General features: G+C 38.2%; 2 protein-coding genes across 3 annotated transcripts in view; one reads left to right on the forward strand and one right to left on the reverse strand.

The window, feature by feature from the left end:
* LOC132268219 (L10-interacting MYB domain-containing protein-like) overlaps nt 1-17,043 on the forward strand; it is a 31,812-nt gene extending 14,769 nt beyond the window's left edge. For both annotated transcript variants that reach the window (XM_059769023.1, XM_059769022.1), the window contains exons 3-4: nt 399-893; nt 16,179-17,043. In XM_059769023.1, the coding sequence (XP_059625006.1) occupies nt 399-893; nt 16,179-16,739 (1,056 nt within the window). In that variant the 3' untranslated portion in view covers nt 16,740-17,043. The remainder of the gene's footprint in view (nt 1-398; nt 894-16,178) is intronic.
* A 1,953-nt stretch (nt 17,044-18,996) lies between these two features.
* On the reverse strand, nt 18,997-23,719 carry LOC132268218 (non-specific phospholipase C2). The gene is made up of 4 exons (XM_059769021.1): nt 22,915-23,719; nt 21,782-22,165; nt 20,059-20,238; nt 18,997-19,469 (listed from the first exon to the last, which is right to left on the reverse strand). The coding sequence occupies exons 1-4, from the start codon at nt 23,663-23,665 to the stop codon at nt 19,159-19,161; spliced, it is 1,626 nt and encodes a 541-aa protein (XP_059625004.1). The 5' UTR covers nt 23,666-23,719; the 3' UTR covers nt 18,997-19,158.
* Between the last annotated feature and the right edge of the window lie 3,233 nt (nt 23,720-26,952).

Below are 26,952 nucleotides of genomic sequence, written 5' to 3' on the forward strand. Positions count from 1 at the left end.
ATTTGACAAGTTCTACAATTTTTGTTACACTTCGCTTTCTTTATTTGATCTGATTGGGTATAACTGGAAAATATTATAATAATCAATGAATTTCATATTCTATTTATTTGTAAATTTCTTGAATAGATCTACATGCCAACTTAGGTTTCTTGTCTTATATGTATGCTTTCATATTAAAGCTTTTTCTCGATTATTTTTTCAAAATTGTTAATTTATTGCTATCTATTTGCGGGCTACTGTAGTCACTATTTTCACAATATTTCTCAAACAATCTGTTTTAATATTCTGTTGGCACTATATCATACTGGAATTTGCAGCTATGATGTTAAATTTTCAAATTGTTGTTACCATACTGAATTATAATTTGTTTATTGATATGTAAACCTATGCCCTACCAGGCACATCCTGAAGCTAAACATTTTCGTGCAAAGTTCATTGAAAATTATGAAGAGTTATGTATTATTGTTGGCAATGATCAATCAGCAGCAAGTTCTTCTGATAATGGTGCTGAAGTTGATGTTGACTTGCTGTCTGATAACGAGGGCATGGATACTGCTGTAATGTCTGTGGTTCAGAGTGATGATAAGAAGACAAAAATCTTGAGATGGACAGAAGAAATGGATCGCTGCCTGAGTAAGATTTTAGTTGAAGAAGTGCAAAAGGGGCATAAAGTGAACAATATTATACAGACCGAGGCATATATTACAGCTGTTAGTGCTTTAAATGAAATATTTGGGCCTGATGTAACCAAAGACCATATTAAGAATCGGCTTAAAACTTGGAAGAAACAGTATGGGGTTTTGAAGGAACTCCTTTCTCATAATGGATTCAGATGGGATGAAACAGAAAAGATGGTTATTGGCGATGATTCAGTCTGGAATGACTACATCAAGGTACTTAACATGATTGATTTCATTTTTGTTCTTTTTGCTAGGTAGCTTCTGGGACTTGAGATACCACATGAAAATGGAATTGACAAATTAAATTTTTTTTTTTTTCATACTAAATAAGCAGACAACATTAGATGCAAAGTATGCTACTATATAGTTGATATTTTCGAAGGAATAATTCCCAAGATTATCATTTTCATGTAGCCAACTAGGTGCCATGAGTTATGACTAAAATCCTCTAATCTTTATGAACTAACGATATTGATTGGATTCTATTTTGTATTTTTTTGCATGACAAGTTTCTTTTAAATTACAAGTTTTTTTATTTTTATTTTTTATTGTGCCTATTCAGCACATAGTCAAATTTGTGGTAACCAACTGTCTAAAGGGCAAACCCAGTGCACGAGGCTCCTGCCATTGTTGGGTCTGGGAAGGGTTAGATGTACGCAGCCTTAGCTCTGCATGCGGAAAGGCTGTTTCCATGTTTCAATCCCTTGACGTCCAACTGCCTATGAGATACAATCCTTGAAACCTTAAAAATAAAGGCAAAACGATCACTACTGCTGGAACTATTACCACTAAAAATATTAACTCTCAGTTACTACTTTCTAATGGATCACTGTTTTTGGAGGGAAACGGGTGGTGTCCACTATCATGGTCTCTTTTCTTCTTTCGGGGAACATTAGTACCTGTTTATCAATATGATCCTGAACAGAGTTACGAAAAACAACACAATTGTTAGTAGAAGAATGCTCGTCGGAGTCATGATATTTGCAGTATAGTTTTCCTTTGAGCTCTTCTGTCCTGGGGACGACATGACCGTTGACCATTCACTATTTCTTGAAGCTCAATCCTCAATTTCGGAATCAAAGTCAAGATTTGAAGGGATTTCAAGCGCTGAACTTTGTAAGAAGTTCAGGAATGGTAGGGCTTGGCTTGATAAGCCAAGGTCTGAAGGCACTTCACTTAAGAAGCGAAGGAATGTTTACGGCCGAGCAACTAAAAAGTTAGGGAATTTGGGGGAATTACCAAACAGAGGATACCGCCACTTGAGCTCTTTCTTTTTATGATTATTCTTGTCGAAGATTTGGACACTGCTCACTTTATTTGTTCTATGTGGAGTCTTGACTAGATCCGTTGTAAAAAAGTTGTCTTCTAGACACTATTCTTGCTTTGTACCGGAATAGTACTGTACTTTCGCCAATTGGATAGATTTTTATTAAAACAGTATGAGTAATATAAGATATTGCTTTTATTTTGAATCAGCATACTGGGGGGTGCCTTTAAATGTATGCAACTCTTGCTTCTTCTATCATGCTATTGTTTACTAAAAACAAGGTACAACACAAACCTTAACTCCTGCGCTTTATCATAACCAATAAGTAGCACTCAAAGAAAGAGCAAGGGGAAGATGGTGTACTTCTCACGTATTTTGCATATTGAAATGATATATATAGAGACCTTGCTATTTTCAAATCTGCAACAAGCAATATTAGCGGCGATACCATGCTAGTGGATTAGTAGGTGAGGGCATTGCTCGTATTTTTTGATCTCTTATGGCCTATACCCTTTTCTTTTGCGTTTAGATTCATAGGTATAGCTTATATAATTGTCTTCCTCATACATATTTTGCTAAACTACTTTGAAAAATCTATCCTACTTTGAGGAAAGACGGAACTACAGTGGTGAAGAAAGATTTGAGTTTCTCATATACCTTCTACTTCATTTACACCTTGATTTCATACTGCGAATCTAACCCAGTCTAGAGTTTAGTTTCTTTTTGGAACTATTATCATTAATTTCAACTTTTTCTTTCATATAAATTCTTGTGGTGGCAAAGGAATGGATCAACTAAGTGAGCCTCTTTGTCCCTACTCTAATGGAACAGGAACAAGACTGCCATAATGAGGGTAGGGTCTAAGTCACACAATCCTTCTTAACAGGTGTCACTCTCATGTTTCGAGCGCGCTCCTGCTCTTATGCTCCGCACACGCTCTCGCTCAAATTCTCACTGCTTATGACTTAATTTTGCCACTCTCACGCTCCCGTTCTCGAATTCGCTCCCGCTCCCGCTTTATGTGACTTAGGGTAGGGCAGGGTAGACCCATGCGATTGAAATTGTCAGCTAGATTTGAAACAGTTGGCGGTTAGTTTGTCCCTCCTCATTCTACTTCTGTTAGAGCTGCAAATGAAGGCATCTCCTGTTCATGAACACCTAGGCCTGGCTCGGTGACTTCTTCATTTAAACTCAGATCACTTAGTATACAAGCTGAGCTGATAGTTGACAGGAACTTGAAAATGCATAGAAGGGCTACTCCTACAAAGAAGAACAAACAGAGGGGGAAATGAACGAGAGGCAATGATGCAGGATAGTGGATATGAAGATGAAAGGAGGTATGAAGCTGTCAAATTACCAGTTTTTTTTTGGATAAGTACCAGTGGACTAGGTTTTCAATGGGGGAAGATTCTGGCTTGGTGGATAGAGAGGACATATTAATTTTTTTTGAATTTTGGGGGATGGGGTTCGAATCGAACTCCCTAAAATTTTGGGATATGGTATCGTCCTTTAAGAGCCATGAGGGTTTGATGGGAGATTAGGTGAAAAAGCTTTAAGTTTATGGGGTAGGGGGCTCCCCGGATGAAGGAAGGAACAATCTAGAAGGAAGGGTTTTAATTATAGATCGGATAATGAGGACTACGCATTCTTAGTAGCAATGAGGGGTATTAAGAGATGGATGGGTACAGATTTTCTTGATTCAGAAAATATTGGGAATGGTTCTATTCTATTGGAGTTGGGTTCACAGATAGAAGAGGACCTAGGAAGCACGGACACTCCAAAATGGACGAAGAATCCGTGTCCGATACGTGTTCGACACGGACACGGACACGCGTCGGACACGCCCCGACACGTGTCGGATACACCAAAAAATGTGTCTGGAATTTTTTATTTTTTATTAATTTTCGGACACGGCACGGACACTCCGCGGACGCGGACACGGACACGGCACGGACACTCCGCGTGTCTGGAATTTTTTTTTTTTAAATGCTGATGTGTTATGTTTTTTGTTTTGTACTACCCTTTTGGTATTGTAAATGGTAAAAGTCCTAGGTCAAATGATGGATGGCAATAGATGATAGTACATTGACTTGTTTTTGTATCTTTTTTGGGGACTAGCCTTTAGGTTTTTGTGAATGTTAAGTGCTAACAGTAAAGTCCTGAATGTTAAACAGTCATAAATGTTAATAGTCCTTTCTGTCTATGCTTTTGTATTTGGAGTAAAGTTGCAATGATGATTAAATGATAATAGTTATTATTCTAATGTCTTGTTTTTTTATTTGGTTTTATAACTCTACAACACTGTTCTTTTATAGTTTATTAGTTATGAGTTATGATTTGTGTTTTTTTTTTCATTGTGAGGTTGATGAAAAATAGTAACACAGTAATTTTTAAAGTACTACATCATATATACATATATATATATATATACTATTTGCCGTGTCCTCGCTGTGTTCGTGCCCTGATTTTTTTGGATTTGCCGTGTCGCCGTATCCGTGTCCGTGCTTCTTAGGCAGAGGTGAATGGTAAGGATGTGGTGGTCCCTGTGGAATGTTAAATCATGAGCTCTTTTTAGTCTAGGGTTTACATGTTAGAGGAGCTCCTCCTAAGAGGTGAAGTACAAGAATCTAATGAGGCATTGATGCAAATAATTGTGGCCCAGTGAATTTCTTGGGCTTTTGTAAGTGCTTCAAGAAGGATAGAGCTATGATGTTTGAATATATTGATATAGGTGGAGCTTAAAGGGGACACAAGGATTGACATTAAGTGTAGGTGGGTCAAGTAGGCTTCGTAATGGAGTGGATCCGTAGTGGATCCATGTAAATCCAAGTCATATCCATATTATAATATTAGGATCCATGTCTAGATCCACAATATCTGAGTAGGATCCTTTGGACAGAATTCATATCCTACCCCTATAATCCATGTGTATTCCAAACAAGCCATACTAAAATGAGCTTAGTTTGGATGAGATCAGGTAAAACCTGATCAATTTTATCCCCAGTCACACACACAATATCTCCGATCTGTAATGTAATTGTTTTGTTCTTTTTACATTGGGGTAGTCAAGATTTTATGTCTGAAGTTAGCCTATTAATTCTTCTACTTTAATCTTATCAACATCTTTTTTTATTTATTTAATTTAATTTTATATATTTATTTTTATTACAGTGACTTTAGGTTGAAATCTAATAGGCAAAGATCTCAAAACTTTTTTAGCCACTTTGTGCTCTAAAATTCTCTCACGTAGGTTAAAGTTACTCCTAACATTTTTTTTTTTTTTTTTGATAAGTTACTCTTAACAATTTCTTTGAGTCTCAAGAATTTTCAAGCATTTCATCTTCTTCCACCCTAATAGTTTTAGTAGTAAGCATTTCTAATTTTGAGAATTGACAGTTGAGGTCCTTTTGTATGTAACCTTTCAAATACCCCATGCTTCTTTCATGTAGCACTCATCGAAATTCTAGCTAATTTAGACGACGTAAGTGAATTAAAATTGGTATTAATACTTTTAGAGTTGGCGTTGCTTATCTCTTATTTGTTTTGGACCGTTATAGCTTAGGTTTAGCCAAAGTCTTGCTCTTTAAGTTCCGGCGTTTTCACAGTTGGATTCAGCCAGTTTTAAGTAATGGCCAAACTTTTTCATCAGTGGATCTTAAGAACACTCTCACCCTAGCCTGCTAGTATGTTTTTTTTGTATTAGAAAGCTTTCAAAAGAGAAACACATCCCAAAAGCTACACATAGGCCAAAGGCCGAGGAGGCCCTAAGGACACAAAGAACCTAAAAAATCAACTAATTCCTCTATAGATTTACAATATCTCCCAGAATTAGTTACATTAATAGGTTCTATTTACCTAACTCAACCCCCTCAAACAATCATTAAAGCACCCCCTATGTGATGTTCGTTATTTACAACTTCTCTAGTATATTTCTCATTTAGTAATTGTTCCATCGTTTTAATATATTTTTATCTTTTACTAATATTGTTTGATCCATATACTTAATACACATAACTTGATCCATGTATTTCCTCATCCTCTTTCTATTCTTTGCCAACTTGTAAATAGCTATTTCACCTTCTTTTGCTTCTAACTTTTCATATATGTTATTTAGTGCATCTTGTTTAGCTTTGGCTACCATCTTTTTAACTTCAATTCCCACCCCCCCTTTCTAAATCCTCTTGTGTTTTTTTTTTTTTTTTTAAGACTCTTGTTTTATTTTTTATTGCTTGTTGTATTTCATAATTCCACCACCATATTTCTTTTTTAATAAATTTCTTTCCTTTAGTTTCTCCTACATTCTTGATACAACCCGCCATGTTGGACCCCAAGTTATTTTTATTTTCCTTTCAATCCCATTGCATTTTCTTGTAAATTTTTTTCTCTAAAAGTCGTTCCTTTATTACCTTCCAACTCTTTCCACGTTATATTCTCCTTTCATTATGTTTGGACTTTTTTGATGCTTTGACTAAGAGATCTAATACTAAGAGTCTTGGTTTGTCAAACTTTATTTATTTATTTATTATTCTTAATAACTGTTATATAACTTTCACTGTTATCGAAGTTCACTATTAGTAAACTCTCACTTGTATAGAATTTCACTATTAGTAAACTGACACTGATATAGAATAACACTACTAGAAAACTTTTACTGTTATAGAATTTCACTCATAGGAGACAATACACAAGCATGAAACAAGTAGGTAGGGAAATTGAAAAAACAGATGACACTTAAATCAGGCGCACGCGCGCCCCTTGTTGAAGTCGAACTACTTGGGCTATGCCCAAGCACAAAGGGTGTGCCATGATGTGCCTCGCACCTTAGACGCGCCTTTAACAACTATGCGGAAGTGTGCTCTTCAAAAGGGTAAGCTTCCCACCCTTTGAGAGATGCTGCTGCTTACACCCTGCCAGCCTCCTCTCAACCCTCTCAACTACTGGGGCTCAAACACCTATGGAAAGTGATCAACACCACACCCAGAGTATCAGTCAAGAGAGAGAGATCCACCACCTCTCCCACTGGAACCAACACTCTGTTCCCGACATTAACTTTCAGACCAGAAACAACATGAAAGCAAACTATGACACATCGTAAATGCCTCATCGGAGCCTCATCCGCATCATAGATCACTAAGGTGTCATCAACAAACAGTACATGGGAAACCTCCAGCTAAATAGCCAGGTCTCTATCCACCCTAAAACATCTAATGAAGTCCAGTCCACAAAGCGTATAACTCAACATTCAGAACATACAATCATGCTTGATAAAATAAACATACTCATCATTATAAAATAGGATAAAGTGCAATAAACCCCCCTAATCATTATAAAATAGGATAAAGTGCAATAAACCCCCCTAATCATTACTCTCTCTCTCAAGAAACCCCCTCGAACTAAGTAGTGCCCCCTGAACTATTTAAAAAGTGCAATTTAAGGACAAAATCAAAATTTTCCATCACCGGAGGTCACCAAAGATATTAGATTACCAAATTACCCTTCAGTAAAATGACCTCATTTGATTGCAAAAAATCCCCTTGAACTATTGCCCTTTTGCAAAAAAACCCCCCCTAAACTACAAGCAACCCCTTTTAAACTAGGATATACCCATCACAAAAAATAATTTTACCCATTCTTATTAAATTGGTCATTTCTTATTAAATTATCTTTATTATCCTTTCCTTATCTAATTATTAATTATACCATTTATCTTATAAAAAAAATAAATAAATAAATTTACCTTAATTTTATTATTTATATCAATTTATCATAATAATGGGAAAAAATAAAATAAAATAAAATACATTGTTGTAACTTCCATCTAATTTAGCCATTTTCTAAAATGATTAATTCATTGTTAAAACTTTACTATTTAAAGTAAAATTTAGTATACTCAATTTAAACTTCTTTGCAGAGAAAAAAATTCTTTTTTTTAAATACAATATATTAATAAAAAAGTAAGAAATTACTTAAATTAAAAATACCTTGTTTTCATACCGTATATTCATGAAAAATAAAAAATTTCTACTTAAGCTTTTTATTAAAAAAAGTTAATTTCAACAATTAATGGTAAATTTATGCACATTTGATGGGAAATATGTCATTAAAATAGTATAATTTTGTTTGTATTTACCAACGGGCCAGTGGCCTAGCGGTATCACCTCTTACCTCCCAAAAGGAGGTCAGGGATTCAAGTCTCAAAAGAGACAAGTGTGTGTGAGTACCAACCAACTAGGAAAAAAAAATTTTGTTTGTATTTATTTTATGAAAAAAAATATTAAGTGTAATTCAATAAGGAAGGGCATTATGGTCATTTGACAAGAAATGTGATAATTCATGGGGCGTTATGACAAAATATAGCTCCGGGGGGTTATTTGTAAATTTGGACATAGTTCAGGGGGTTATTTGCACTTTACCCTTGTATATTCTAATGGTAAATGAGGGTAAAATTGTCAAGTTTAACCGGAAAAACCAAACGGAATAGTGACGCGAGTGTTTTTTGCAAAAAATCGAATAGTTTAAAGGGTTTACTGTAAAAATAGAAGTTCAGGGGGGTTTCTTGGGAAAGAGAGTAAAGATTGGGGGGGGGGGGGGGTTTATTGCACTTTACCCTTATAAATAAACAAAGCAATATAAAGTGCGATGAGTAAAGTTAGAATGCAAATCATATTTTATGTGGAAAGACCTACCCAATTGGTAGATAAAAAATCACGGAGGACCAAGTCCAACAAATCATTCCATTATGAAGAAAGAGATACAACCTTAGATCCGATCAACCCTATGAACTCTAGTTCAATCTCCAGACTCGGCAAAACACCAAATCGTCAATGCTTGTTTCAACCCAATTGTTTGCTACACAAACCAATTGCTTTACTCCAACACACTCCAAAAGATCTCTTCAGGTCACATTTCAGCCAATCTATCTTACAGCGATTCAGTACAATCAAACCTTGCTTCTTCATAGAACAATCTTTGACAAGTCGTCCAACCTGTACATCTTTTTTTTTGATAAATAAGATTTTATTAAAAAGCGCTCAAAAGGGAAGCGAATCCCAAAGAAACAAAAGGCCACAAAAAGCCTCAAGCCTTTAAAGAGGCCAAAAAAATAACAATCTATCAATAGAACGATAATATCTCCCTGAAACCGAACAAAAGAGAATAGAAATAATGGAGAATTTGAGCACAGACATAGGCCTCTCCTTTCCCTCGAAGTATCTCCGATTCCTCTCGAGCCAAATGCACCACCAAAGGTCCTCCCAAAATCTGATCCTCCTACCATCTCTGATCCGAAAACGAACATGTTTGCTAAAGGTGTCCCACCCCTTTCGGATGCAAGTCCAAACCCCCACCCCCCTAGGACCACGCACCTCAAGGGAACTCCACCGTCCACTGCTCTCCCCAAATTTGCTAGCAATAACTCTCCTCCAGAGTCAATGCCTCTCCACCCCAAATCTCCAAAGCCATTTCCCAAGAAGGGCCCTATTGAAAGGCAACAACCTTCTAATCCCTAGACCTCCATTCCGTAAAGGACAGCACACTTGCTCCCAGCGAACCAAATGATACTTGAACTCCCCCCCCCCCCCCCCCCCCCAAAAAAAAGAAAATTACGCTGCAAACTCTCAATTCTCTCAGCCACAGACGAAGGAATCTGAAAGAGATGAAATAAGTTGGGAGGCAAAAAAGGGTGCTCTTAATCAGAGTGACCCGTCCCCCCTTGGAGAGGTACTGTTTCTTCTAACCCGCTAGTCTCTTCTCAAATCTATCCACCACCGGATCCCAGGTCCTCACACATCTCGAAGAGGCTCCCAGAGGTAAACCTAAGTAAGAGATGGGGAAAGAACCAGTGCGACATCCAAGGATCTGAGCAAACATCTCTATATCAGGAACATCCCCAACCGACACTAAAACACTCTTTCCGACATTCACCTTAAGCCCAGAGACAACTTGGAACCAAACTAAAACGCATCTCAAATGTCTTTGCTTGGACGCATCGGCATCACAAAGAACTAAGGTATCATCTGCAAACATCAAGTGAGAGATCTCCAATTGACTAGCAACATCTCTGCCCACCCAAAAACCTCTTAGAAAGCCAAGCTCAACAGCCTTTTTCAGTGATCTGCTGAGAGCCTCCATCACAAAAAGGAAAAGGAAAGGGGAAAGTGGATCCCCCTGTCTCAAACCCCTTGAACTAGAGAAAAACCTCGTCGGAGCTCCATTCACAAGGATAGAGAAGCGAGCACTAGAGATACAAAAAAGAATCCATCTCCTCCACCGACTCTTGAACCCCATCCTCTCCATCAAGTAAATGAGAAAGCTCCAACTCACATGGTCGTACGCCTTCTCAATGTCCAGCTTGCATAAAACACCCGGAACCCCACTGCTCAACCTGGAGTCCACACATTCACTGGTTATAAGAACTGAATCCAAAATCTGACGACCTCCCACAAAAGCATTCTGAAAGTCTGAGATGACGCCATCCAGAACCTTCCTCAACCTTGAGGCCAAGACTTTAGCAATTAACTTGTACAAACATCCCACCAAGCAAAGAGGACGAAAATCCTTAACATCAAACGCTCCTCCCTTTTTCGGAATGATGGCAATGAAAGCAGCATTCAAACTCTTCTCAAAAGAGCCATGAGCATGGAAAGCGTGAAAAGAACCCATCACATCCTCTTTGACCACCTCCCAGCGCTCTCAAAGGAAACTCATTGAAAACCCATCAGGACCTGGGGCTTTATCCCCGTTACAACTTTTCAAATCTGACAAAACTTCCTCTTTAGAGAAAGGCACCTCCAAAATGGAACACTCCTCACTCGAAATAGAGTTAAAATGAAGCCCAGCCAGCAAGGGTCTCCAACCATCCGGTTCAGTGAACAACATAGAAAAGAAATCAGTAAAACCCTTACAAATCTCCTCCTCCTTACAAAAAACCTCCCCATCCACCCGAATCCTCCCAATATGGTTGCCCCTTCTATGAGCGTTGGCAAGTTTATGAAAAAATTTCGTATTATTGTCACCTTCCTTGAGCCACAAAGCTCTAGACTTTTGCCTCCACGAGATTTCTTCCAAGACAACAATATCTGCAAACTCCGCCTGACACTCCACTCTCCTAATTTTAAAGGAGCCCGCCAAAGTGCCCTGACCCTCCAAACAATTAATATCAGCAATCTCAGCAAAAACCCGATTCTTCCTCCACACAAGATTACCGAAAACCTCTTTGTTCCAAACCTTAAGATCATTCTTCAAGAACCGCAGCTTACCTGCGAGAGAGTGACTAGGGGTGCCTGCCACACAATACCCCATCCACCAAGAACGAACTTGCTCCAGAAACCCCTCAGCCCTCAGCCATATGTTCTCAAATCGAAAAGGGGATCTTCTATTACGCAGCCCACCACAATCCAACATCAACGGAACATGGTCAGATACAGGGCGAGCCAAAGTGGCCTGAACAACATCCGAAAGGTGCTCCTCCCAATCGCTTGACACAAGAAATCTATCAAGTCGAGAGATGGTAGGAGGAGAACGACCACTGGACCAAGTGAAAGGCCCACCCACCAAAGGCAGATCAATCAATCTAAAAACGTCAATGAACTCCGAAAAAGATTCCATATCAACCGTCCACCTACCTCCCGTCGATCGCTCAAAAGGAGAACGAACAACATTGAAATCCCCACCAATACACCAAGGCAGCGACCAACCCCTATGAACCTCTCCCAACTCATCCCAAAGCAAATGACGCTCGCTGTCCTCAGTAGGACCATAAATGCCAAAGAACACCCAACGGAAATTATCCTCCACCACAGAGAAAATGCAGGAAGCAGAGAAAAGCCCAACCTGAGAGTCCAACATAGATACCCACCGGTTAGCCACATCACAAGAACACCCCCCGCAGAGCCAATTGCATCCAAAGCAAACCGCTCCCCCCCCCCCCCCCCCCCCCCCCCTGTCCGCCCCTCCCTAGAACCCTTGCTCCCCCTTTCATAAGTGACAAGTGCCGTTGGGCTCAACCCTCCCCTCTCCTCCACCCCCACTGGAAAACTTCCTCTCCTCCCCTTACAACCCATTCTTTCCATCTGCTGAGAATTCAGAATCTCAAGAAACAAATTTGTCGCCTCCTCCATTCTGCCTTCAAAAGAGACTCCTAACAAAGAGCCAATCTCAACACCCTTCTCCCTCATCCAATCCTCCTCCACATCAGCCTTCCCTGCTTCAAAAACATTTCCAGCAACAATATCCTCTTCCGGTTAAACAACAGCCAAAGGAGCAAAAACATCAAAATCCGTCTCACTACCATTCCACTGAATCAACCCCAAATCCTCATTAACAGAAGAAACCGACCCACCATCAACATCCTCAAAAACCAACGAGGGAGGTGAGCAAGAAACCAGCGAGGTCCCACAATCCTCTGCAGACAAAGGCCAGTCGACCCACTTTGAAAGCCTTAAAAGGCTAAATGAGTCCGCAACTCACTCAATAACACAGTCGCAGAAGCATCATTTAGCCGAATTTTCACATCACGTCCCACACAAACTGTGACACTCTCTCCTTTCCAAACCACCGGCCGAGAAGATCCCAACCCCTCCACCTGAAAACCCCCAAGCAACTCCTTCTGCCCAATCTTCAATCCATCCTCCAAAACCGATGAAACAGAGGGCACCGGCCTCATCAAACTCTCCGAGCAAGTCCTCGACAATCCAGAAGAGGAAGACGGGTAGAATAGGAAGGAAACAAAGGCTAAGAGCTTTTCACAGAGTCCAACTTACTTGGGACAAAATCTAAACGAGAGATCCATTTTTGTTTCTCCTTGCGAGTCCACTTTCTTCGGAAGGTAGGGAGAAGGATCTTTTTCTTCAATCTCAGTCAGTGCCTTGGGACGGACCATCATTAGAAGAGAGTGGACCAAAACGGTTCGCCACAATCAGTCCAGAACAAAACGGCCTAGGGTCAACAGGCACAGAATTTGGCCCAGTCAAAAATTTGCAGCCCCCAACATCTGAATGACCTTCCGAGTAACAATTGACCTCAACATGGGTCTCCTTTCCTTTAATAGGCCCACACAACGATGATCTAAGCTCTTTAGAACAAGAAGGCCCAAAAACTGGCCCGCAAGGAACCTGATCCTGCTCAGCCAAATCACCAATCATTGGCCCAATAGCAAGCCCACCAACACATGATGACAACTTATCCGTTCTTGGCTTCACAAAGGAGTTTGAAAATGAACCAGCTGTAACCCATTTAGAACGGTTCTCACCTCTGCGCCAACCACGTGTAAGGGAATCTTTTCTCCCTCACCCACGCTCCATCTGCGCGTGAAAGCCACCTCCAAAAAGGTTCCTATCCCGTTTCTAACACTGGCGGCCAAAACCAGCCCTGTCACCCCTCTGAAAATTCGGGCCACCAACCGACAAAGAAGAAGACCTTTCTCGCCTTCTCTAAGTGAAAATCCGTCTAAAACACGCTGTGTTACGATCCCATAGATCATCCCTCCATTTCTTCCAACGTCGAAATTCAGCCATCCCCTTTCCACCCATTGAAGTCCATCTCAGCCACTTCACCTCCTTCAACAAGTGAGATCCATCACCCCCCTCCAGGCTATCAGTTGTCGGGACAAGTTGAGGGGGCGTTTCCTCCCAAATAGTCACCTTATAGCAAAAACAGTCGTCATGAACAAAGATGAACGGCGGGCAAGAACGACCGTCAGACACTGTGATCCGAACCTTCTCAACATCAAGAGACTCATCAGCATCCACCCAAATAAAACCTCCACACAAATCCCCAACCATCACAAAAAGAGCATGACTTCAAAGGTGCAAAGGGAGACCGTACAACGTCACCTTCTTCAACCCTTGCTCTTTCAAAATGTCGGAGCATCCCACCCTGAAATTCCATGAGTCCACAGAAAGCGTAGCCTTCCCCCAGTCACGACGCCCCCCCTTGAGCACTCTCTCTGCTTCCGCCAAAGATGGAAAACGGAAAAGGAGCAGAGAATTTGGCAAAGGCGACACAACCACCGCCGGAGAAACTTTCCACGCACGTGAGGCCCAATCTGCAATCTGAGCCCTAGAACCCACTTCTTTGTCGAATTTCCCAACCAAACATGACTTCAGATCCTCCCTTCTCTTGCCCACTGAGTCATCATCCAAGAAAAGCGACGACCCTCTGTACGTAGAAGCAGATCTCACAAAGCCACCTTGAAACAGACGTGGGAGACTCGCAATAGTATCAATAGTATCAATACCCAATAATCATCAAAATCACCATGACTAGTATGTTTGATGTATGATAACAATAAATCGATGCACTTTATCAAACTCACAAGATCAAATGTTATATGTGTGAAAATATGAAGTTTCACTTATGTGGTAAAAAACAAAAACAAACAAAATATATGTTTATGAATGGTATGAATTCATAAACTAAGCCCCCAATGCATATAATATATATATGCAGTGTATAATTGGTGTTTACACACACCAAGGGCCTTGTGGCCTAGTGGTATCTCCTTTACCTCCCAAAGTGGATGGTGAGAGTTAGAGTCCCCAAATGGGCAAAGTGGGTGTGTGTCTTTCTTGCTAATGAAACAAAAAAAAAAAATGGTGTTTACACACTTTCCACACGGTTTTTCACACACCATTTCACACACTTTTTAGGGTTTACAGAACCTCTGTATTTATAGGCATTCAGAGGCTCACTTTTCATATAGTGAATAAGAAAATAACTCACTAAGAATTCCCAAAATTGCCTTTTTCCGCGTTTGTAAATCGAAGTAATGCTATAGGTCCATCGATTGATAACCCTACTGGACCTGCCGATCAAAGTTGCACTATCTGCCGATCGATCCAGGCTTCCTTTTGTATAGATTGACAGAATACTTCTCCCACTAGATTGAAGTTTAACTTACCCATATTCAACCTAGGAGTGCATACATCAGTTTTAGCTGCATTAACTGACCTTTGAGAATTAAACATGCATATTCTAAGATATGTTTATGAATGATCAAGTTTATAAGACTTTGAACTCGATTAAATAGACAGGTATGCATAATACTTAGTTTCACTTCATTCAGACACTTCACAAATCATTCGAATATCACACTTGAACATAAATCTTCACTTCTAGACTCAAAACATCACTTCCAAATACATAGTGTTGAAAGGAATAAGCATAGTCTCCTACATTTGTGTGTTTTGGTCTACGAAATTTGCCAACACTTAAGACTATAGACTCATACTCCTAACAATTAGGCAAATGGCCGATTGTTGCTGATAATATGGTTCATAATGACTCGCGTTGGCCTCTCACTGATGCAGTTTTGTCCGCCATTATTTCAATCTATGCCTCATGTTACTATTTCTTCTTCTCCTGATGCACTTATATTGTCTCCATCTCCCCATTTCAGTTCCTCTCTGCTTGGTTGCTCTTAGATCTTCCTTAAAGTGCCTAGGTGTCATCTACTTTGGTTCCTCGGGCACTTTTCTTATGTCTCATTTAGCTCTAAATGTTCTGTCACCTCCCCTTTGTGACAGACTCTGCAAGTATGATCTTTTTTGACTTATGAAACTGATAATCATTTTTTCTTTCTGGCATTGCTTCAAGTTATGGCGTGCTATCTTGGACAAATCAAATTCTGATCATTCTTCTTCCTCTTTGCCTGATACATTATATTTTATTTTGCCTCCCCAAAATGGGAAGGGCATTGGATACGGAGAATCAGAAAGCTTGTAGAAGATGGTGTATTCCTGATTCAGTCTTACCTTCACCTTGAGATCTGGTTGTCCTACAGCAGGCTGCTTTGCTGGTTCTTTGTAATTCTTATAGTGGTTGCTGCATTGTTACTGTGTATCGGGTTTTGGCAGGGCATCTATTTTCTGACCCAATTCTTGGGGTTAAAGTTAGTCTTGGAGTCAGAAGTCCATCCTTTTTGCCATGTTTGTTATGTTGGATTGTTTGGCAGTCCTCTTTCCTTTAAGCCTGGGTTATGCCCCATGTATCTGTATAGTTTTTGCTCTTCTTTTTAGTAAATTCTCTTTCTGAATAAAAATTAAAAAATAAAAAAGATGTAGTTTTTACTTTAACTGATTCTTGTTAGAAAAGTAATTCTAAAGGCTCATGAAAAGCTTTGATATTTTTGTAGAGATGTATTGGTGGAAATTATTAGTTCATTCATCCTAAAAGCTGTTTCATTTTACTTATTCTTTAGTTGTAGTTTTCTAAATTAATGTTACATTTTCCAGACACATCCTGATGCTAAATTTTTACGGGCAAGATCTATTGAGAATTATGATGAATTGCGTCTAATCCTTGACAATGGTAATGCAAATGGGTGCTGGTCTGCATCTGGTGCCAAAGGTGATTTGAATCCCACTTTCAATAACGAAGAGCATGTAGAAACCCCATTACAGAACATCTTGGTTGATGAGGAAATGAGCAAGGATGATTCTGGTGACGACACTCAAGGGTCATCCCAGCAGACGAGAGCTAGGCGTTCTTCATCGTCACATTGCAAACAGCCTTTTAAGAAGAGACGTGACAGCTATGTAATGATAGAAATGATGAGTGCCATGGCTGCAAATGTTGGTAGGATTGCCGATGCTTTGGCAATAAACAACCAGTCAGTGTGCTTGGATGAAATATTTGAGATGGTACAGAACATCCCAGGTTTTGATGACGATCTTATCATCGAGGCATGTGAATTTCTTTCTTTTGATGAGAAGAGGGCGAAGATGTTCTTAAAATTGGATGAGAGGTTAAGAAAGCTGTGGTTGTTGAAACGTTTGCGTGGTCCTAGTGGTTAAAATATTGAAACCGCCCTCTGGAAGTTTGTACATGATTCTTTATGTGAATGGCTTGGACGTGCTGACATGGTAGGAAAAGAATGAACTTGTTTTTATTTTTTTATACTTCTTATCCCTGTTGGCTTCATTTGCCTATTAGTAAGTTTTTGTTGCCTTGGGCTTGTTCACTTAACGTACAATGTGGGCTGTCTGAAGTCTAGGAGGGCTGGGATTTTACCGAGCTTGGATAGAGTATAATATATCTTCATATAGGGCCAATCACACTTCGTCTGCAGGAATTTTTAATTTTTATTAGACATTTTTATATTTTGTGTCAATTCCTATTATTGTTGATATCGTGTCCACGAATGCAGCCAGCATCACTCTCACAAAGTCACCAATCTAATATACTTCCATTAGCGTGTACACTCATTTTGTGCCCAAGCTGTGTTTTGGTCTCTGGCTTGTCGGGCAAGGCTTCCCCATTGAGGCTGTAATTGAGCAGGAAGTTTGAGGCTAAATGGGACTGACATTAGCCGCATTCATTCCGTTCAAATCAGCCCTTGAAGTGAATGGCTGGATTCACCTTTTTACACAGTATTATTGTGGAGAGATTCTGCATTTCTAGTCAATTTGTACGATAGAATGGTACGCCTCCTGAAACTGATGCTCAGATTCTGCATTTCTAGTCAATTTGTACGATAGAATGGTATGCCTTCTGAAACTGATGCTCGGAATCATGAATGACCATGAAGGCTGTACGATTTGTTTGAGGTTTATGGCTGTCTTTATAGTGCAGCCTCCTATGAGGAGCTGCTAATGAAGTGATTAATGTAGCTTTTATTGGTGCCTGGAAATATGAAAAAACTTGAGGTGATGGATTTATGTCGATTGTTCGTCACAATTTAATGTGTTCATTAGTTTCGTATTGCTCTAATTTTGCTCAGAATTGCAGGGAAACAGTGCTCAATAAGAAGAGATTGCAGTCATTTAAAGAATCAAATCTGTGTAGCTGCAATTATTAAATTTATTTTATTTTTATTTTTTTCAGTTTTGAAGTGCACTGTAACCGGCTTATTCCATCTTGATGCTAGGTTTCTGGAAATTGTTGAGAAACTCGGTGCTGGAAATGGAAGGAGATGGAAAATTATCTTCAAGTGGTTTTGTACTTGGGTTTTGATATTTTGAAACTGATAGCTCTATGAGATTTAGCCAGTACTCATTTGAAATCACTTCTCATGTAGAAATATCATAAAAAATACTTCTCTAAATCTTAGGACATGCTTGGTTTGTAACTTTAAAAACATTCTCAAGAATTCAGAGAATAGAAAGCTGTTTTCAGAGAACTATAAAAGACAGTTATCTGAAAATAGGTATTTTTATAAATAAATTTTCAAAAAATAGTTTTTAGAAAATTAAATCAAGCAAAAAAAAATTTTTTGTATAGTTTTGTATTTTCAGTTTTCTGAAAATATAAAATTATTCTCAAAATTACAAACTAAGCGGACCTTTACATTTGGAATGCATTTGACATTGACATCTTCTATTTAGCTTGGGATTAAAATTCACAACCATCCCCCAATTTATTACTTTTGTTTGCTTCAGTGTTGGTGTCACTTGTCCAAGGATAGGACTTATATGTAAACATAATTGTTATTGGAAGGTAAATGCCATTTAATGGACAGGAAAAAAGTGAAAAATTCAAGTTATATATATATATAAGAAATGCACACACTCACATGCTACTTTGGAAACTTGAATTCTCGATCTTTTATTTTGATGGGCAAGAAGTATCACTGGGTTGTAGCTCTGTATAAGTTTTTTAGGTTTGAAATGAACATTTTATTGATATGATTGATGTTAATTTGGGTAGATGGTAGTTTGAATCACGTTGACAAGGCTCTTTTTCTCGGATCAAGTTGGATGTACTGCATGTAGAACACATTTTATCATCACCTTCCAAAGCAGAAGGTCGAAAGTATTTTCATCATGTGTGTTTTGCAGGTTTTGGTCTTTGAAACTTGGTAATGTTCAAACATAGGCTATATTCTTCATAGTAGTCTAGCATAGTCCAAGACTGATTGTGAGGCTCGATGGGCGGGAGCAGGCCTTTGAGAGGCAAGGCTCTGGTGTGAGTCACATGTGTTCACAATTCCTACATCGACTAGGTGTGGAAGGGTGGAGTGCTATATGTAGATTCGTCATCCCTTCATGATACCGCATGTTTTAACGCCGTGATGACCATGAACTATAAACAACCTAGCATAATAAGTGCATTAAAGAAAACTCCAAAGCCAATTTTCATCACAACATTTCTTTGGCCATTTGCTTCACGAGCATATGATTCTGGATTTCTGTACATCTTTAGTTCAAGAATTCACCAACAGGTTTTTCAAAAACATTTCAGCTCCCAAATCCAATCCTATAATGCAATGTTCTCTTAAGGGTGTTGATTTGAATCTCTTGACGTTCTTGTCGTTAGTGAGGGCCTCATTTTAACAATGTTTTCTCCGTCTACGCCCATTCTCTTAGCAGCGAGTCCTGCCTCCAGAAAGCGTTTCACTGCATCCTCCATGTACTCCTTCCCTTCCTTCACAGTCATCTCTTTCCCGATATTTTTCGGATAACTCGTTAGGATATCATCGCCCTTTAGTGCTGCTGCAAGCTGCAGCATCTCCTGTTGGAATTCACTAAGCTTCGCGTCTTCTTTAGCTCCGCCCTGCCTGATCTGCACCGGAGTCGGGAGTTGCTCTATTGAAATAGCAATGAAAAGCACAAGTAGTGATGAGACTGGATTAGTGAGTGTCAAAAATTTTAAGTATAAAAATTATTAGTAGAAGATATTACAAGAAGAGCAATATTTGCCTCGGCACCATTAATGTGACACAACAAACACATATGCCTTGGGAACATGTCAATTTTGAATTTTAAATTTTAAAATAAACACGTGTCATTCTGTCATTGTGTTACATCAGTAACGTGGAGGCAAGTATTATTCATACAGAAATTGAATTTTAAATTTTAAATCAAACACGTGTCATTTTGTCATTATGCTACATCAATAGTGTGGAGGCAAGTATTATTTATACAGAGTTACAAATATGACAAAACTACTCTATACCTAAGGACTTAGATTCAAGTCGTACACAACTTTTGTATACTTGTGAAGCATTGATTTATTTTGTTTTTATAAGAATTTGGATGATAAGATTAAAGCTGTGTTTCGAGCATCAAATTGGTGCACTGGAATTGAAATTGTAGAAAATTTAGTTTAAAGTTTGATGTGAAGTTCTGATTCGAAATTTCCAAACGCAACATAAATGAAGTTGAGATGAAAAACCTGGACAATCGGTTCTAGGTTCTGTTCGGGTTTGGAGGATGCCATCGAAGGTGGCAGCCCATTCATCCCTCTTTGTAAGAAAGGGTGAGGACAAGTTGAAGATCTTCCTAACTGTTGCTGGAATGGACGAATGCTCGTATTCTGATGTTGTAAATGGCAATCCGTTAGGCCCATGAACAACTGCATCACAATCATAACCATCACAAGCTTAATTTACATATATCAAACTAATTCCCTGGGATGAGAACTCGTACATTAAATTCTATTATTAAGAGTCACATAAATTTAACACGGCACTGATTCAGTGGTCCCAAATATAGTAAAAATGTATTTATTGACTGAACCCTTCACCTAACGCTATGTGTCATTATTTGATTGGTCAATAATATCATCTCATACAATCACCATTGTATTACAAAACTAAAATAAAAAAGACATTATGCTAGTCACATCTTTTCAATGCTACTTAAAAAAAAAAAAGCAGTGTGAAAACGTAGTAGCTAACGTGTGGTGGTCACAAAAATATCTGTGTTCTGTCAGTAGGTTTGTTCAAGGGGTGTAATCATGCAGTGTGTGGGCATTTGAACTGGTCCCGACCAGTTCATATTCTGTGAGTAGGTTTGTTCAAGGGGGAGTAATCATGTAGTGTGTGGGTATTTGAACGAGCTTTCGGTTTTGACTTCTTTTTATTTATTTATTTATTATTTTCTTAGTTGGTATACTCATACACTCATGGTTGAAACTCAATCCTCTAACCTTTCGTTAGAAAATAGAGACCTGGTACCACTAGGCCACTGACCTGTTAGTGGTCACTTTAATACTATTCAAATCGCAACAAATAACATACGTTATTAAATATACTTTGTACTTTTACTTCACTACTATAATGTTTAAAGCCAAAAAAGAAAAAAAAGAAGCAGAGGCGATTGCTAAACAAGCCCTAGGGTTGAAGTCAATTAGCATTTCCTTCATAGTGAAGAAGAAGTTTCAAAGTCCAAACAAACTCAGGTGTGATGTGAGTGATTTGTCATTATCAAAGAGATAGAATATAAGAAGTTTCATCACTAATTTATAATAGAGTTTTATATGCAACATTTCAAGTTAATAGTTAGGATAAATATAAAAGGAGGATTATTTTGCACTCTACTTACTTCTCATGAAAAAGAAAATGTCATATTATTATCCTTCAAAACAACGTCCACACAAAATTTAAGAGGAGTGAAATAACATAAAAGTGGAGCGTAAATATTTCCTTCTTTATATACAAAGTAATAATATTTAAGTCGAATAATATTCGAGCATTACTCCACCCTTGGATGCAGGACGGACTCGTATGGATCCCAATACATTGCATTATGCACATGCATCGGCATGCTATTCCGTTAAGCATTTCTACTCAAGTATCATTTTCCTTATATAAATTGTAACTTAAAATCAATTCAAATTCAAAAAAGTAATGCAAAATTCAATACAAAACGACACAAAAGTAGAGGGTAAATATTACCTCTAGTGTGATACTTACACCAAAGAATTAGACACAATTTTTTTAACCGAATATTCTTAATTGATTATTTATGTAAGATATAAAAAAATAGAGGGTCTCACTTCTTATATTTTGCATTCACGACCAATTATAAGTATTCGGCCAAAGAATACTCTTCAATCCCTTGAAAAATTCAATTCAAAATAGTAATGCATGGGATTAAGAGGACAGATTACATACCGGTACCCTTGTCAATCCAAGGTGAGACCATTAGAGTAGGAACCCTAACCCCTAACCGGTCGAACCCAAACAAAAATGGCTCCGGACCCACGATTCCATCGGGGCTGGGGACCCCATTCATCGGTGTGGGGACATGATCATAGAACCCGCCGTGCTCATCATAGGTGATCACTAGCAGAGTCTGGTTCCACTGCGGGCTTGATCTCAGCGTCTCGTACACCTCCTTCACAAACATCTGACCCTGATACACGTCGTGCGACGGATGATCATCGTTTGCTGGCTCCAGCTTAGAGTCCATGTACCGCTGCTCCACCACAACATAACCGGGCAACTTCCCATTCTTCGCGTCACTCTTGAAAGACAGGTCGTACGGATGAAATCTACCTATAAAAATATTATGATTATGCTTGAATACCCATAACTAATTGATTTTCTAGGATTTTATACTCTAACTAATTGATTTTATAAGATTTGATATCATATTCAATTAAAATCAGGACCCAAAAATTTTGTTGATGGGGGACATCATTGATTGTAAACGAATTTATAAATAATTTTAAAAAATCAAATAAAAATCATAAAAATCAAATTTTTTAATGAGAGAAAAAGAGAGCTGGATTACTTTATATCTTTTAAATTCAAAAAAAATCAGTGGGGTAAGAATATATAATGAAGTATTTTAAAAAATTGATTGAGGCATTTCTTAAATTTTAACAAAATATATAAGTAGTAATACCTTTTGTTTGGACTTTCCGGAAAAAAAAATAAAAAAATTATATTATTGAAGAAAGTAAGCAGAGTATAATTGCGTATATTAATGTCTATTTATGAGTAATGCTAAATGTGAATCTCGTCTTTTAAGTCTTAATTGATTTTATAAGCTAAAAATTAAAAAATACTTATCCAAGTAAATGGACTTGAATTTTGAACGTTGAATATTTTATACAAATTGTGAAACGACACTTTTAAGAGCTAATTAAAAGTGTATATACTCCTATCTATGAAATTAAACATAGCTATTAACATTTGACAAAAAATATTAATAATAATAATAATAATAAATAAGATTTATTAACAAGTTTCCTTTCAGCTGTGTTCACGAAAAAAAAGAAGAGGTATATCATTTCCCATACCTATATACTTGATCTTCCTCAAGCTCCTGTAAAACAGCGTGGCCGGAATGTTTTGAAAGTATATCCCGAAGGATATTCCGGCGTCATCGAGGTCATCGAAAATGGTCCTCTGCGGGTACCCTTTAGCGAGCAATGCCGCCACGTTGCCGGTGGCGCCATGGGAGGTAGCGGAGTGGACGTATAGGCGGTTGGGCTGCGTGGAGGCCGGAACAGAGGCAAACCACCGGTCGAAGACGGCGAATTCGGAAACCAGAGACTTGTAGACGGCAACCATGTCCGGGTCAAACCCGTTCATGACGGTTTCGGGCATGTTTGGGTCCATGGACCCAGCTTGCTGCGCAAAGCCGTTCATGGGCGGTGGGTTGAGAGAGGTGGTGTTGGATCCAAATATCTGTTCCCGGATGGCTTGAAAGGAGTGACCCGGGTCCGGGTCGACGAGGTGGGATTGGTTAGTGAAGAAAATGCGGGTTGAGTTCGGGTTGGTGGTGGAGATTGGGTTGGATTCGGAGCCATCGACGCCGTTGATATTGGGGTTGAGCTTCTTCATCCAACCCAGCATGTGATCGAATGAACGGTTCTCCATCACAAGCACAACCACTGTTTTGATAGGACTAGCACTAACACTTGTTGTAGAGTTTGAGATTTCTGAGAAGAGTATGAGAAGAAAATAGAATACAGTAGTGATGGCCATTGAAAAGCTAGTACTACTTCCCCTGTATTTGAATGACATTTTAGAGAGAGAGAGTGACATTTTAGAGAGAGAAAATTTGGTTGTCTTGGGGCATGGTGGTAACAGAGTCCGTGAAGGGCATTTTATTTATGGGACTATATGGAGGGTAGTTGGGTAATAAAGGGCCACGCACCACATGTTATAGGGTTTTGGCCTCTTCTTATTGACAAATTTATTATCCCACTCGTTATGTGAATTTTAATTGATATTTGTAATTGATACTGATATTTGTCATTAATATATGAAAAAAATAAAAAATTGATATTTGTAAATATTTGTAATTAAGGAAAAAAAATTGATATTTGCAATTAATGTATGCCTTTCAAAATTTGGAATCTAGATTTCTAAATATTTATAGATATACATGTTAGAATTTTAAAATGAAAATTGTTTCAATCATGTAACGACCTTAGTTTTTAGGTCAGCGTGTCCTGTGATGAAACGAACGTAGATCCTATAACGAATCCAGAATGCGGAAGTAAGAAACAAGACAACATTCTCCCAAGGCACAACATACCTCTAAAACACTTTGAGGACCTTCCATGAGGTCGTAAAACTCAATAAGGACTGACGCGAAAGCAAAAAATCGGAAAAAAATAACAATTTAGCCCCCAGGGGCAAAATAGTCATTTTACATGAAAATGACATCCCTAGAATGCATATCATTTCCGAAACACATCCGCGACTTCCCATGAAGTCACAGAACTCAAAAAAAGTAGCGGAAGTGGAAAGTAAAAAAAACTGAGCAAAAATAGCCCCAAGGGCAAAATAGTCATTTATGAAATTATGGATTCGGGTGCCACCGAACACACCACTGGAAATACAACGAAAAATAATCAAGATGGACTCAAGAATCGCATGATTTGGAGTCCGGACGAAGGAGAAACGGCATGACGAAGAAAAACGAGCACTTATAGATAAAAGGGTAAACTGGTAATTATCCAGGAAGATCCGGGAGCAACCGAGCACACCGTTGGAAAGACAGCGAAAAATTAATCAAGTTAAAAAAAAATTTCACTCGATACATGTTAAAGGATATAGCACGGTCATCACCGATATCTATTCAAAAACTTAATTAGATTATTGGAACAATAAAGTAGAATTTAATTAAATCATGCTAATTTAAATCCCAATGTTCTAAAGCAATTTCAAATGATCCCAAATTAATATATGCTAGTAAACAAGTCCTAGTTATTACAAATATCAAGTTAAAAACTTAATTAAGCCAATGGAACCATTAAATAGATTTTAATTAATTCTTTTAATTAAAATCTCTAGATTTTTAAACTCACCCAAATGCTTTCAAATTAAAATATGTTATAAAACATGTCAAGACTTGATTTAATAACCTAATATAAGTGATTTCTATGCAAGCTACAATCATGATAAATAAACTTTTATACAAGAAAAATAAAAATAAATGAAAGGTTTCAAAAACTAATCAAATATTCCTGATATAATATATGTGAAAGTATATGGCATGCACATCAATAATATTAAGTCAAAATTCTAAAAAAATATTAAATAAAAACTTCAATTCTTGTTCAAAAGCTCTCAATTTAATATATGTCAATGAACATATCAAAGTGTAATATAATATCATGCCACATGTTTAAACCAAGCTCTAACCAACCGGAAGAATTAAATCTTATACAAGAAAATAAATAAATGAAGTTTCTAGATTTAATACATAGACATATAAATGAGTTGTATAAACATCAATAGCATGCAATACATCAAGAATATAAACTATAGTAACCCCTACCTCAATTTGAGATGAAATCTCAAATCCCCACCGAAAGAAAAATGCTCTGAATCCGACAATACTCCTAGGTTATGTTGGGGACAACGAGGGGAGCAACTTTAATCTTTGAGATATCATGAAAATCCAAACTTGAACTTGAAACCCGAACTCAAAAATGGTCAGAAATGGATTCTAATAGGGGGAAAGGTAAAGCACGACAAGGCCTACGATAAACGTTAAGGCAGAAGATTTTTTACAAAGGAAATCAAGTGGAGGAGAAGAAAAAAGGGTGGCAACCCCTTGGGTAGCCATGGTTGCTAGCCATGAAATGGAGAAGAAGGCTGGAAAATCTGATTTTAAAACTTAGGGCAACCTATTTATAGAAATCTCAAAAAGTACCCCGAAAAGGCCCCGCCGGGTTTAGAAAAGTGGAATTTGAGTAGGGGTGGCAATTCGTGCTGGCGTGTCGTGTTCGTGTCGATACGATTATGACATGGACACGATTAGGGGTAACACAAACACGACACGATTATTAATCGTGTCTAAGACCCTTGACACGAACACGACACGATTATTATACGTGTGACACGACACGATACGCATAACCTGTTTAATAAATGGGTTAAGACTTGACACGACACGAAAAGACACATTTAAGTCATTTTTGACACGAATACGATATATTTATTCTACACGTTTTGCTAAATGGGTTATTTTTTACACAAACACGACACGTTTATTTGACACGTTTAATTAATCGGGTTAATCGTGTCATAATCGTGTTTATAGGGTCAAACACAAACACGACACGTTTAGTTAGCGAGTCAATCCGTGTTGACACGATTATGACACGAACACGATTAACCCAAACCCAAACCCGCTTATCTCGTGTCGTGTTCGTATCGTGTTAGCGTGTCGTGTCAAATATTGCTACCCCTAAATTTGAGCAGACGCACTCAAACGGCAAAACTCCATGAATGAAAAAGAATTGAAATGAGAAAATATGAACAATAGAAGAAACGGCGTTGAAAAGCAAGTCCCGAGCAGAGAGATATGCCCCAAATAAGTTCGGCGGCAACTGGGGCCAGAAATCCCTAAAACTGGAGAAAACGAGCAGGAGGAAATTCTAAGAGTACACGACTCAAAGAAATGTGAAAATGAATCCTGTACTAGGATCTAGGCTCAAAACGGGGTATTTTGCAATAACTTTCGTTAATTGCACAATGGCTCCTCCAAAAAGGGTTAATTGTACTAATGACCCAAAATGAAAATATCTTCCAAAAATATTTTCTTAAAAACCCCTGAAATAAAATATATTCAAAATATATTTAAGAAAAACACCCCATGAAAAGAAAAAGATTCTGAAGAACTGTGCATCCATGCCCCTATGAACACCGGGAGCAACCAGAGTACTTTTCTACAAAAGTAAAGATACGTATTCCGTGAAAACCACTTAGAATGAAGACACGTGAAGCCAAAAACCAACTCCGAGCATGAAAAGTAAGGTTGTGCTAAAAAGTGACCAATGGGAAAAAAGACAAAATAGGGAAAAAGACGAAAAGTG

Source organism: Cornus florida, unplaced genomic scaffold, assembly GCF_030987335.1.
Source record: "Cornus florida cultivar Cherokee Brave unplaced genomic scaffold, ASM3098733v1 CherokeeBrave_3.0.0_Hap2_Chr08, whole genome shotgun sequence".
In the NCBI taxonomy this organism is placed as follows: Eukaryota; Viridiplantae; Streptophyta; class Magnoliopsida; order Cornales; family Cornaceae; genus Cornus; species Cornus florida.

What these genes read in the sequence shown, in the direction of transcription:
- LOC132268218 (XM_059769021.1), bottom strand. Translation starts at nt 23,665, where the DNA reads ATGTCACTCTCTCTCTCTAAAATGTCATTCAAATACAGGGGAAGTAGT. An exon ending in GAGGAAGATCAAGTATATAG is followed by an intron (nt 22,166 to 22,914) that starts GTATGGGAAATG and finishes ATATTTTTATAG; the next exon opens with GTAGATTTCATCCGTACGAC. An exon ending in ACCTAGAACCGATTGTCCAG is followed by an intron (nt 19,470 to 20,058) that starts GTTTTTCATCTC and finishes CTATTTCAATAG; the next exon opens with AGCAACTCCCGACTCCGGTG.